The sequence below is a fragment of the Bufo gargarizans genome, chromosome 7 (genome assembly GCF_014858855.1).
Source record: "Bufo gargarizans isolate SCDJY-AF-19 chromosome 7, ASM1485885v1, whole genome shotgun sequence".
Taxonomy (NCBI): Eukaryota; Metazoa; Chordata; class Amphibia; order Anura; family Bufonidae; genus Bufo; species Bufo gargarizans.
In genome coordinates, this window is record NC_058086.1 from 3,339,700 (window position 1) to 3,354,232 (window position 14,533).

At 46.6% G+C, this 14,533-nt stretch overlaps 1 protein-coding gene across 1 annotated transcript in view; it reads left to right on the forward strand.

Moving 5' to 3' along the window:
- The first annotated feature begins 609 nt into the window (after nt 1–609).
- The window catches only part of DMC1 (DNA meiotic recombinase 1), a 132,589-nt gene continuing 118,665 nt past the window's right edge, over nt 610–14,533 (forward strand). Inside the window, exons 1-2 of the mRNA XM_044301460.1 lie at nt 610–1,197; nt 7,410–7,556. Coding sequence (XP_044157395.1) covers nt 610–1,197; nt 7,410–7,556 — 735 coding nt within the window. The remainder of the gene's footprint in view (nt 1,198–7,409; nt 7,557–14,533) is intronic.

Genomic DNA, 14,533 nt, shown 5'->3' on the forward strand with positions numbered 1-14,533 from the left:
TGTGTAATGCGCCAGCTACATTTCAACACTTTGTTAACGATGTGTTCTGGGACATGTTGGATCAGTTCGTAATAATATACTTGGACGACGTTCACATTTTTTCTGAAAGTCTAGAGCAACATCGTATGGATGTCTGCAAAGTTCTACAGAGACTTCGAGAACACAAACTCTACATTAAACTCGAGAAATGAGAATTTGAAAAAACAACTGTTCAGTTTTTGGGATACATCATTTCTCCGAAGGGTCTAGAGATGGATCCCAGCAAGATTAGAGCTGTAACGTAATGGCCTACTCCCAGAAATGTAAAAGACATACAAAGATTCATCGGTTTTGCCAATTTCTACAGGAGATTCATCCGGAATTTCTCCAGGGTCATCAAACCAATCACACAACTCACAAAGAAAACCGTACACTTTACCTGGACTCCCGAGACACAAGACGCATTTAGTCAACTAAAGACTCTGTTCACAGGTGCACCAATACTAATCCAGATCCAGAACTACCATTCACGGTAGAAGTGGATGCATCTGATTCAGCAATGGGGGCGGTTTTGTCACAACGTGCAGGAGATAAAGAGTTGCTTCATCCTTTGCCTATTTTTCTCGCTAAATGTCCCCAGCCGAGAAAAATTACGACATCGGGAATAAGGAACTACTTGCAATCAAGGAAGCTTTCTCGGAGTGGAGGCACCTTTTGGAGGGGGCCACCATTCCCGTAACCGTCTTGACTGATCACAAGAACCTTGAGTTTCTGCATAACGCCAAAAGATTATCCTCCAGACAGGCCAGATGGAGCCTGTTCTTTTCTCGTTTTAACTTTATTATTACCTACCGTCCAGGTTCTAAGAACAGCAAAGCAGATGCGCTGTCCAGAATGTTCTCTGACTCCTCCCAAGAAAATAAGAATCAAACCACGATCCTGATTGAAAGAAACTTCTTGGTGGCCACCCATTCGAGGGATTTATGGAAACGAACTAAAGACGGATATCAGAGTGACTCTTTTCTTAGCCACCCCACTAGTAAGGTTAACAATCACTTCAAGGATGGTTATTGGATCAAACAGGATCATCAACTATATGTTCCCGAAATAGCTCGACTTGAAGTCCTTAAACTGGCTCATGATTCCAAGTTGGCCGGTCACTTGGGCATAAAAAAAACCCTCAAGAACTGTTATCTCGTTCCTTCTGGTGGCCCAATTGTAAAGGGGATGTGAAGAGGTATGTTTCTTCATGTTTGACCTGTGCTCACTACAAGACGCCACGTTCTTCCCCTCTGGGATTATTACAAACACTTCCGGTTCCATCTCGCCCTTGGGGCTCAGTATCTATGGACTTCGTGGTCGATTTACCTCCTTCTCAAGGAATGAACACTATCCTTGTCGTCATAGACAGTCTTACCAAGATGGCACACTCCATCCCTTTCAAAGGAATACCATCTGCAAAACAGACAGCAGAACTCATGATCCGTGAAGTGTTCCGGTTACACGGGATTCCAGACAACGCGGTCTCTGATCGCAGTTCACGTCCAAATTCTAGAAAAACTTCTGTTCTGCCCTTGGAATCATAGCAAATTTGCCATCGGCTTTTCATCCACAATCTAATGGTCAGACTGAAAGAATGTCACGACCCTTGGTCATGGTCGTGACTCCTTGGGTGCCGCATGCTGTTGCCCGCGGTTTGGGAGTTCGTCAACCGCAGCTGGGGCACTTAGTTGTTTGCCTCAGGTGCGGTTGCCGCGGACAACAAGTGTGCGTGCGGTTGCCCTTGGCAACGGGTTTTGTGTGAATGCCCGTTTGTATGTCTGTGTGCACTTTGTGTTGTTTGTTGTGCACGAGGTGATGTTTTATATGCACCTGGACTCCTCCCTTCTCCTGCGGTGGTCCGCGGCAATGTCTGGCGATGTTTGCATGCTGTGGAAGTGTCTCGGCCTGTTGGCTGTTCTGGAGGACACGGTTGCCACGCATGCCGTTGCCGTCGGAGACAGGTGAGTGAGGTTGTGTGCTTTCCCCTTTATGTGAGTTTCCCTTCTGTGTTGCTGGAAGGGTTAACTCCCTTCCCAGTGTGTGTGACTTCACTGGGTGTGTGCTGATCGTTGGGTGGGGCCTCTTGGCCTATAAAGCCTCAGTCCCTGGCTGGGCTCAGTAGGTTGCTCTCAGCCATGCTGGCTGGAGCAGCCTCCTGTCTCCTCCATCTGCCTGGTGAGGACCATCCTTCTGGTCATAAAACCTGTGTTGGGAATTTCTATGTTTCTTGGTGTTATCTAGGTGTGTGTGGGGTTATCTTGTTAGAGCAGCTTATGGTATCCTGGTTTCCCTTGTATGTCTGGTGTGTGCTGTGTCCTTTATGTTGCTGTGGACATCAGCACTGGTTCATGGGTTCCAGGTTTGTGTGTCTGTGGCAGGTAAGTGCAGGACTAGTCTCACTTACCTGTCATTTCCATATGTCTGTTGATGTTCCCCCTGTGTTGCTTGGCCGTTGAGACTCCTGCTCCTCCGTGTCTAGGAGGAGCAGGTCGTCTTACTCTGTCCCCTAGTTCAGGGCCGACTTGAGGGCTTGTAGGGACTCTTAGGTTCCGGCGTATGAGCCCTCCTACCACCAAGGTCGGCTCATACAGACAGGAGACAGGGTCAGCGTAAGGGACGCTATAGGAGGTGACCTGCTCCCTAACTCTGTGGTCCCGGCCAAGTGGTAACCCTACCTTCTCCTGGCACCGCACGGCTGGGGGTTTTCCCCACCGCCAGCCGTGACAGTATGACCAGAACTGGCACCTCACCTGGTCTTCCTTCGTAAGAGGGTGAAGCATGCATCCATTGACCGTTGGGGTGCATGCGCGTTCTCCGGAGGGAGAGCGTTACGGGGTTCACCGTTAACGGCGCGGTTGGTGGCTTTTCCCCGCCACCTTGCTAACCGTGTCCGTGTTGGTGACCCCTCGTCCCTCTCAGGGTTCCTATCTCTGGTCGTCTGCTGGCAGCATTCCTTCGGTGTTCCGGCAGGTGTGCTGGTTGGGGAGTGTCTGCTGGCAGCGACCTGGAGTAGGAACGTCCTCCTGAGTTGGACGCGGTGTCCTGTTTTCCTCCTCCAGACTGCTTTGTTGGCTGGCGACCTGGGGACTGTTGTGTACGGTCCAGGTCTGTTGGCGGCAGTTCTGGGGGGAGATACGGGCATCGGTCTGGTGTCCGGTGTGCCTCCTCCGGACTGCTTTGTTGGCTGGCGACCTGGGGACTGTTGTGTACGGTCTGGTCTGTTGGCGGCAGTTCCGGGGGGAGATACGGGCATCTATCTGGCAGTGCCTCCAGTGTTCTCTCTTCCAGTCTGCTCTGTTGGCTGGCGACCTGGGACTGTTGTGTACGGTCCAGGTCCGTTGGCGGCAGCTCTGGAGGGAGACACTGGTGGTTATCAGGCATTGCCCCTCCCCCCCTCCCTGTTGTTTGGTCCCACCAGCCTCCCTTTTCGGTTGGGGGGGCTTTGAGGGGAGGGAGTGTCACGACCCTTGGTCATGGTCGTGACTCCTTGGGTGCCGCATGCTGTTGCCCGCGGTTTGGGAGTTCGTCAACCGCAGCTGGGGCACTTAGTTGTTTGCCTCAGGTGCGGTTGCCGCGGACAACAAGTGTGCGTGCGGTTGCCCTTGGCAACGGGTTTTGTGTGAATGCCCGTTTGTATGTCTGTGTGCACTTTGTGTTGTTTGTTGTGCACGAGGTGATGTTTTATATGCACCTGGACTCCTCCCTTCTCCTGCGGTGGTCCGCGGCAATGTCTGGCGATGTTTGCATGCTGTGGAAGTGTCTCGGCCTGTTGGCTGTTCTGGAGGACACGGTTGCCACGCATGCCGTTGCCGTCGGAGACAGGTGAGTGAGGTTGTGTGCTTTCCCCTTTATGTGAGTTTCCCTTCTGTGTTGCTGGAAGGGTTAACTCCCTTCCCAGTGTGTGTGACTTCACTGGGTGTGTGCTGATCGTTGGGTGGGGCCTCTTGGCCTATAAAGCCTCAGTCCCTGGCTGGGCTCAGTAGGTTGCTCTCAGCCATGCTGGCTGGAGCAGCCTCCTGTCTCCTCCATCTGCCTGGTGAGGACCATCCTTCTGGTCATAAAACCTGTGTTGGGAATTTCTATGTTTCTTGGTGTTATCTAGGTGTGTGTGGGGTTATCTTGTTAGAGCAGCTTATGGTATCCTGGTTTCCCTTGTATGTCTGGTGTGTGCTGTGTCCTTTATGTTGCTGTGGACATCAGCACTGGTTCATGGGTTCCAGGTTTGTGTGTCTGTGGCAGGTAAGTGCAGGACTAGTCTCACTTACCTGTCATTTCCATATGTCTGTTGATGTTCCCCCTGTGTTGCTTGGCCGTTGAGACTCCTGCTCCTCCGTGTCTAGGAGGAGCAGGTCGTCTTACTCTGTCCCCTAGTTCAGGGCCGACTTGAGGGCTTGTAGGGACTCTTAGGTTCCGGCGTATGAGCCCTCCTACCACCAAGGTCGGCTCATACAGACAGGAGACAGGGTCAGCGTAAGGGACGCTATAGGAGGTGACCTGCTCCCTAACTCTGTGGTCCCGGCCAAGTGGTAACCCTACCTTCTCCTGGCACCGCACGGCTGGGGGTTTTCCCCACCGCCAGCCGTGACAAAGAACTAGTCAAATCCTCTAACAGTATCTACGCTGTTTCTTTACACATTTACAAGATGACTGGATGGAGCATCTCTTCACTGCAGAATTTGCGTACAATAACTCGGAACACAGTTTGACTTCTTTCAGCCCGTTCTACACAAACACAGGCCTCCATCCAGTCTTCATTCCCCATCTGCCAATCACCACGGCCCTCCCAGCAGTAACCGAACGGTTAACTAACCTGCAAGAGGTACGGGGAAAAATCATGGAGAATTTACACGAGGCCCAAAGACATTCTTTCTCTTCTGGCTCTTTGTTTACCTGCAATAACAACAATCTCTGCCGCTCCCCCTGCTCTGCAAAGGGAGTGAATACAAGTGCTGCCCTGAGTGACATGTCTGCCTGCTGGGAGATTCAGCAGCATGTTGTATGTGTCGGACTACAAGTCCAAGCTGTACAATGACATTGCTGATACACACAGGATCTTTTCCCTACCTGTTCTTGTGCAGAACTCCTCTAGTCTGTGAGCTCCTGTGCCCAGCATTTGTCTCCTTACTGCCTGCAGCTACTCAGTAAAGCCTTCAGCCCTGAGCCTGTGCATCTGAAGGGGTTAAGAATCCAGGGAGAGAGCAGACAGCAATCGGCAGTGAAGGGGGGCGTGACCAGCACAGTATACAGACACACATCTGCTCTTTCAGGCTTGTGCACAAATCATCATCAGAACAAGGAGAGAAGCTGACATCACAGGTTATGTGACCCTCGGTGAAATCTGAGAAACCAGCAACTGGAGATAAAGTAAGTGAATTGTAAAGTCCTTTCATTTGCCTAGTTAGAAACATACAAAGAACAAAAAAATAACTCGGACAACCCCTTTAAGGATGCCCTGCAGTACATGGGTGCATTCTTATGGATGAGTGGGGTTATAGTCCTATTTAAGGCACAGTTCTGGGTGTGTTTTTTTCTGAAAGCCTCCAATCTTAGGGGGAGAAGTGTTCAGGAAGCGGGGCTTGCCTGAAAGTTGTGGGTTCCCGATGCTGAGGGTCAGTGTCTGGTGGGCGCGCGCTGCGGGGTCACTGGAGAGAAGGCGGCCGCGGCTGAGTGACAGGATACGGGGCTGCGGGCACTGACTAGGCCGAGAAGAAGGTGAGCATCGGGAGGGGAGAAGTCCGGGGGAGTTGGAGAAGTGCTGTTGCACAACGGGCTATTGTGTGTGCGTACTGAGAGGCTGGGATGTAGCAGAGTCCAGTCTGCTCATGGCTGGAGGGACTGGGGGGAATGGGTAAGCTTATTGGTGGAGGCGGCAGTTTCCGCCGCTGCGCTGGTGATTGGTCAGCAGTAGGTGCAGGCGGCAGTGCAGCGGAGGAGAACTGCTCTCCTCCCCCTTCCTCCTATGGAGTGGACCCAAGCAGCAGCTGCGTACTATGGACGTACTATGAATGCTTAACTCCCGCCTCCCGCCCCACATTTAAATCGCAAGAGCAGGCTAATTAAAAGCTCCTGCAACCCTGTAATACTTCTGGCCTGCTGGATTTTCGACAGATTCGCTTTATAAGACACAGTCACTCCCCCCCACTTCTTATAAAGCGAAAAATATGGTGTTTAAATATACAAGTACTTATCCCATACAGGTATCATAAAATCATACATACCACAATGGAATTAATAAAAACTACAGCTCACCGCCAGAAATGAGACCCGCACAAAGAAAAATATTAAAAAGAAAGTTATAGGTGTCAGAATATGGCAATGCAGGAAGTAAAAAGTGAAAACACAAAAAATGGAAAATGGCTGTGGTGGGTATACAACTGTAAATAAAGTTAGAAAAGTGAAAGTAGACATAATACCGTATTTTTTGGACTATAAGACGAAAAAGTTTATTTCCCCCAAAAATGAGGGAAAAGTGACAGTGCGTCCTATAGTCCGATTCTAAAGGCATTAACATGCATGAGGCGTGGGGAGTGGTAAGGGAAGCGCTGCAATGGCTCTACTTACTCTACTTGGTCTTCTTCCTAGCCCTGCTCTGCACTGTGGTCCTGATGGCATACAGAGTCAGAACATAGTGTACATAAGCGTGCACTATGACCTGACTGTACGACAGCCTTTAATGCAGCACAGGTAGGAAGAGGACAAAGGAGCCCTGAGTGAGTGGCAGAGCCATCCGGAGCAAGCAAGGTAAGTGTATTTTTTATTTTATTTTTTTAAGTCTAATGGGGTCCGATCTGATGCTGATGGGGTTGGGGGGTCCAATCTGAGTTCTGATGGGGTCAGATGTGAGTTTTGATGGGGCTCGACCTGAGTCTGGTGGGGAATCTGATCTGAGTCAGATGGGGGTCTAATCTGAGGCTGATGGAGGCTTGGGGATCTGATGAGGGGGTCTGATTTGAGGCTGATGGATGCAGGGGTGTCTGATGGGGGGCTGATCTGAGGCTGATGGAGCCTTGGGGGTTTCCTGAGGGTCTGATTTGAGGTGTGATGAAGAATGGGGTCTGATTTGGTGGTCTGCTCTGAGATCTGATGGAAAATATATTTTTTCTTATTTTCCTCCTCAAAATCTAGCTTTGTCTAGATTATAGTCCAAAATACGGTAATTCTACATCATTTTATGTGCTTTACAAATGTTATTTTATACAGGGAAGAGAGAACACAATAAAATCTAAGACTGTATTTGCATGAGTATTTTTATTAAATACTTGAAGAAAAGCTGACAAGAATATTAGCTAATGTGACAATGTTTAATAAACTATTCCATTTATATTTAAGTGTTAAACTAATGCGTTTGCTTATTTCTTTTTTACATATGTATGATTTTTGTTCAACAGAATGTTGCAGATATTAAGAAGCTGAAATCTGTAGGAATATGCACAGTAAAAGGGATTCAGATGACCACGAAAAAAGCCTTGTGTAACATTAAGGGGCTATCAGAAGCTAAAGTTGACAAAATAAAGGAAGCAGCAAACAAATTAATAGTGAGTTGTACCATAATAAAAAAAAGACCAGATGTCTGCACAATTATCCCTCACATCACGTTTTTTTTTTTATTACATTTTATGTGCTGTGCGTACTTTTACGCCTTATTCACACATCCGTATTGTTCCTCCGCGTCTGATCCAGATTTTCTGTGGATGGCACATGGTCCGATTAATTTCTATGGGGCCGCAAAAAATGTGAATAGCACACAGATGTCATCCGTGTGCTATCCGCATACATGTTTCTGTCCTGGAAATTATAGAACATATCCTATTTTTGTCCTTTTTGCGGACAAGAGTAGGCCGCATGCACACAGCTTGTATCTGTATTTTGAAGATCCGCTGTTTGCGGCCTGCACAATACATATGGGAATGTGCCTAAAATAAATATTCTTGTTAGGGTTGAAAAGTTTTGATAGATTTAGCTCCCCACACCTCCTGTGTGCTCTGTGGTTCAGATTGACCGACATATTCGTACAGTTACTTTCCATGCCCTTAGTAGATCAATATGAATTGGCTCCCACTTTCTCCATACACAAATGATACTACTATACAGTGACCAAAAAAATAATACAGTACAGTGAACAAATAATGTTGCCACGCAATTATTGAATGAAACAATCATATTGTGACTGAATTATACTAAAGTTATGTTACTAGATTGTCACTTTCCCATACACTCACAAAAAGTTAGGGATATTTGGCTTTCAGTTGAAATTTATGGAAAATGTAAAGCGTTCCTGCTCCAGTGATATTATATAATGAAAGTAGGGCATTTAAGTAAAAGCATGCAATGGTGCATTCCTCATCTCAAACTATTTATTGAAACAAAAGCCTGGTTATACCTCGACAAAAAATGTCAATGTCTCAATAACTTGTCATGTGGCTTGACCACAACGTCTCATGCGGTTCGCAAGTTGACTTATTGTCTGCTGAGGCATGGGATCCCACTCTTCTTGGAGGACGGCCCTCATTTCTTTGAGGCTCTGGGGAACAGAGTTACGAGCCTCTACAGGGCGACTCAGCTGATCCCATAGATTTTCAATAGGATTCAAGTCTGGAGAAAGTGCAGGCCACTCCATTGCACAATGACTGGATTTATGATGTTATTCAAGTAGTATGGGTTTGTCACTGCACCATTCACAAAGTGTAGGGCAGTTTTGTATTGACTAAACACAATTGCCCACACTGTAACACCACCACCACCCAAGGCTTGTCTGTTGACAACAGTGGCTGATGCATAGCGCTCTCCTGGATGTCAACATTGTTGGCAGCCACCATTTCTGCTCAGCGTGAATCGAGTTCTCATCAGTGAACAGCACTGAGGCCCACTGGTCCCTTTTCCAACGTAGATGCTCCCTTGCCATTGACACCTGTGGTCAGATACCCTTGCAGGTTGTCTAGCACGCAGACCACGCTGATGTAAACTGTTTTGAATGGTCGGATGTTACACTTGGGTGCCTCTTGCCTCTCTTAAATGTGCCTGGAGTTGTGTGGCATTCCTCATCCGGTTTTCGCAAGGCATTGTTCACAATGAAGCGGTCATCGGCGTAGGAGGTGGCCAAAGGACGTCCACTTCTATGCCTTTCTTTGACTATTCCAGTCTCTCTGTATCTCTGTTGTTGATGACACTTTGTGACACTCTAAGCTCAGTGGCAACTTTTGCCTGAGAACATTCTGCTTGAAACTTTGCAATGGCAAGGTACTATTGATCAATTGTTAGGTGTCGTCTTGGTCTCATGATGTCAAAATGTGAACAGCATGATGAGGAGGACTGTATAACCACTACCCGACCGCCTAACGCAGGATTGCGTCCTGCGGGCGGTCGGGTTATTCCTCCTCGACGCATCGGCGCGTCATGACGCGAGATGACACACCAAGCCGGCCCGCACATGCGCAGTGCGGGCTAGGAATCGTCGCAGGAGAAGTTCGTCACCAGCCTGCCAGCCAATGATCATCGCTGGCAGGCTGGTGACTTTTGAAAAATCAAATCAAAAGCCATTTAACACACTATAGTTATAAATATAGTGTGTTAAATGGCTTCTGTGCTCTCTGGTGGTTCCTTTTTGTCGGTTGAACCCAGCAGAGAGCACAGATAAACTGTAAGTGCACAAAACACCTCACATTTAGCCCCAGATCACCCCCCATCACCCCAATTAACCCCTTGATCACCCCTGTCAATCACTAGTGAAAGGGAAAAAAAGTAATCAGTGTAAACTGTCACTAGTATTGACGGTTTTTTCACTAGTATTGACGGTTAGGTTTTAGGTTAGTTTAGGCCCCTTTGTTAGGTAGTTAGCGTCGGTTAGCGCCCAGCCCACTGCACCGCAGTCACTGATTCGCTGATTAGTGTATCGCTATTCAGCATTGGTACTTTTATAGTATCTGTAAGTGATCAGAACTGATCACAGTCAGATCTATAAATAGTATTAGTGTCACCTTAGTTCGCCCTCCACCCAAAACACAGTCCTGATCGGTCGCCCACACGTACGTTCACCCACGCCCGCCCCTGTGACAAATTTTATATTTCTTTTTTATCACTGCGCAATCACAAGCGCTTCGGCGATAAAAAAAATCAGTTTTGATATTTTTTATCAATCGCAGCGGCTTCCTGTACTTCGCTAGCCTCCCATTTGTAAGACGGGCTTGCTTTTTTTCTTGGGTAGTCTCAGGGAATACCCCCTAAATTTAGTTGACCAAATGGCAAGTAAGGGGTATTCTTCTGAAGAGGCCTACAGGCTTCTGACCCAGTCGGATGAGGAATGGCAACCCTCATCTGACGAACCTGTAGAAAGCAGTGTCAGTCTGACCCAAAGTTCAGACGATGAGGTTGAGGTCCCTGATACCACCAGGTGTACCCGGCCCCGTATTGCTAGACCACAGGTTGCGCAGGATCCGCTTCAAGGGCAGCAGAGTGGGGTTGGCACTGTCGGATTACGCTGTGAGGCATACACCAGCAGCGCAGCCCATCTTGGACCTAGTACCAGCACTGCCGTAGAACATGGTGAAGTGGCGAGCACCAGAAGGGCAGTTGAAGCTGGTACGGTGGCATGTGCATTAGTTCCCCCATCGCAGCCACCGCACAGACAGGCCCGTATAGCCCCTAGAGTCCCTGAGGTGCTGGCAAACCCTGATTGGCAGCCCCCAACTTCAGCCGCACCAGTAGTTCCCCCTTTCACCGCCCAGTCTGGAGTTCGGGTTGAGACAGCTCAGATCGGATCGGCACTGTTTTTTTTTTAGCTGTTCTTGACTGCGGAGCTCTTGGACTTAGTCATGGCAGAAACAAACCACTCAATTTATAGCCGCCAACCCGGGAAGCTTTTATGCTCACTCTTTCCGGTGGAAACCCGTCCAAGTTTCTGAATTTAAAACTTTTCTGGGCCTTCTCCTCAACATGGGCCTGACAAAAAAAGCATGAATAGCGGTCATATTGGTCCACAAACCCAATTCATCACATGCCCATGTTCTCTGCTGCCATGTCCAGGCCACCCAGCTTTTGACCGGCTCCACAAAATTCGGCCCCTCATAGACCACTTTAACACCAAATTTGCAGATTTGTATACTTCTGAGCAAAACATCTGCATAGACGAGTCCCTTATACATTTTACCGGGTGCCTTGGCTTCAAACAATACATCCCAAGCAAGCGTGCCCGGTATGGGGTCAGATTGTATAAGCTCTGTGAAAGGGCCACAGGCTATACGCACAAATTTTGAGTCTATGAGGGTAAAGATCAGACCCTGGAGCCGGTCGGTTGCCCTGACTACCTGGGGAGCAGTGGGAAGACAGTCTAGGACTTGGTTTCACCCTTATTTGGCAAGGGGTACCATCTTTATGTGGACAATTTTTACACAAGTGTGCCCCTCTTCAAGCATTTGTTTCTTGAACAGATTGGCTGCTGTGGCACCGCACGACCTAGTCGCCCGGGCTTCCCCCAACGGCTGGTTACCACCCGTCTTGCAAGGGGGGGAGAGGGCTGCCTTGTGTAACGAAGAACCGCTCGCAGTGAAATGGAGAGACAAGCGTGACGTTTACATGCTCTCCTCCATTCACGCAGACACGACAATACAAATTGAACGAGCAGCCAGTGTCATCATCTTTAGTTTTTTTTTGCACATTTTTGGGCAGAGATTTTTTCGTAGAAAAGATTGTAGCCAGCTCACCTTCCGATCCTGTGTGACGGTGCACGGGGCGGACTCAAGCCAGTCCGAAGGTAGATACACAAAGTAGAAAAAGGCTCCGGCACCAGAAGGATGTAGTGAAAAATCCCGGTCTTTATTTTTGTCACCACAATACAGGTACAACCAGCAACAGTGACACTGGAACCCACTTGTCCCCACGATCTACGCGTTTCGAACAGTGTTGTTCTTAGTCATGATCTGAGGTGTCTGGCGTGTCCCGGGCTGAAATAAGGCTCACCCCCGAGACATCTGCCCAAAAGGGAGGGATCTCAGAAACCAGGGCAGGCCAAAAATCAATCCGGTGAACGCGAGACACCTGTGCAAACGAATTCACCTGTGACATATAAAAGTTTCTATACCCCACAGTGCTACAACATATAATACAGCGCATGTATAATACAATATAAAAAATGTAGTTACTCTCCTCTGAAAAAAGAGCAAATAAGTTGGAAAAATCTGCATATAATTCATGATTTGACAACCCAACATGGTATAAATGCACTATTGCTCGCTGGATGCAGACAAAAGGGCATATACCAATAAAAAACATATCAGAAAAAAAGATTATTACCAGAAAAAATACAGAATACAAAATGAAATAAATAAATAATAAAATGAGAAATACCAAGACAAAAAAATCAAATCAAAGCAAAGGGATATATATATATATATATATATATATATATGCACAGGCAGGGTTCACATAGAACAAGACTGATGGTTTTCCATAGTTCTGTCCCATTGATGCCCGAGTTCACCATATTCTTTAAAATTAAACATAGATGAAAACCTAGACAGTTCACTCTCTGCGAACTGACGCAAGCTGTGAACAAGCGCCAAAGTTCATACGCAGAGAATGATCAGACATATTATGATTTTTTCATCCACATTGATCGATGCGAATGAAGAAATCTGTGCCGTTCATTTTTTCTTTCAGCCCAGAGGCTGAACGGAAAAAAAAAATCTCATTACCTGTATGCTCAATATAAGGAGAATAGCAGAAACTTCTAATGCTGGCCAGACATGTAATGATTGTGGAGACCCTCAAATGCCAGGGCAGTACAAACACCCCACAAATGACCCCATTTTGGAAAGCATACAACCCAAGGTATTCGCTGAGGGGCATATTTAGTCCATGAATGATTTAACTTTTTGTCCCAAGTTAGCGGAAAGGGAGACTTTGTGAGAAAAACAAAACAAAAAAATAATAATTTCTGCTAACTTGTGCCAAAAATCTTCTTTAAACTCGCCATGCCCCTCACGGAATACCTTGGGGTGTCTTCTTTCCAAAATGGGGTCACATGTGGGGTATTTATACTGCCCTGGCATTTTGGAGGCCCTAAAGCGTGAGAAGAAGTCTGGAATCCAAATGTCTAAAAATGCCCTACTAAAAGGTACTCATTGGAATTTGGTCCCCTTTGCGCATCTAGGCTGCAAAAAAGTGTCACAAATGTGGTATCGCCGTACTCAGGAGAAGTAGGGCAATGTGTTTTGGGGTGTCTTTTTACATATACCCATCATTTCTCTAAAAGACAACTTTTCCAATTTTTTTATACAAAGTTGTCATTTGACAGCGATATTTCTCTCACCCAGCATGGGTATATGTAAAAATACACCCCAAAACACATTGCCCTACTTCGCCTGAGTACGGCGATACCACATGTGTGACACTTTTTTGCAGCCTAGGTGCACAAAGGAGCCCAAATTCCAATGAGTATCTTGAGGATTTCACAGGGCATTTTTTACGCATTTGTATTCCAAACTACTTCTCACGCTTAAGGCCCCCTAAAATGCCAGGGCAGTATAAATACCCCACAAGTGACCCCATTTTGGAAAGAAGACACCCCAAGGTATTCCGTGAGGGGTATGGTGAGTTCATGTAAAATTTTATTTTTTGTCACAAGTTAGTGGAATATGAGACTTTGTAAGAAAATAAAAAATAAATCATTTTCCGCTAACTTGTGCCCAAAAAAATAATATTCTAGGAATTCTCTCTGGGTGAGAGAAATATCTCTGTCAAATGACAAATTTGTATAAAAAAAAATGGGAAAAGTTGTCTTTTAGAGAGATATTTCTCTAACCCAGCATGGGTATATGTAAAAAGACACCCCAAAACACATTGCCCTACTTCTCCTGAGTATGGCGATACCAAATATGTGACACTTTTTTGCAGCCAAGATGCGCAAAGGGGCCCAAATTCCAATGAGTACTTTCAGGATTTCACAGGGCATTTTTATGCATTTGGATTCCCAACTACTTTTCACGCTTTAGGGCCCCTAAATTGCCAGGGCAGTATAAATACCCCAAATGTGACCCCATTTTGGAAAGAAGACACCCCAAGGTATTCCGTGAGGGGTATGGTGAGTTCATGTAAAATTTTATTTTTTGTCACAAGTTGGAATATGAGGCTTTGTAAGAAAAGAAAAAAAAATCATAATTTTCCGCTAACTTGTGACAAAAAAGAAAAACTTCCATGAACTCACTATGCCGATCAGCGAAATACCTTAGGGTGTCTAGTTTTCGAAATTGGGTCATTTGTGGGGTGTTTCTACTGTCTGGACATTGTAGAACCTCAGGAAACATGACAGGTGCTCAGAAAGTCAGCTGCTTCAAAAAGCGGAAATTCTAATTTTTGTACCATGGTTTGTAAACGCTATAACTTTTACCCAAACTAATAAATATACACTTATTGCATTTTGTTTGTCAAAGACATGTAGAACAATAAATTTAGAGGAAAATTTATATAGAAATGTAGTTTTATTTGAAAAATTTTACAACAGAAAGTGAAAAATGTCATT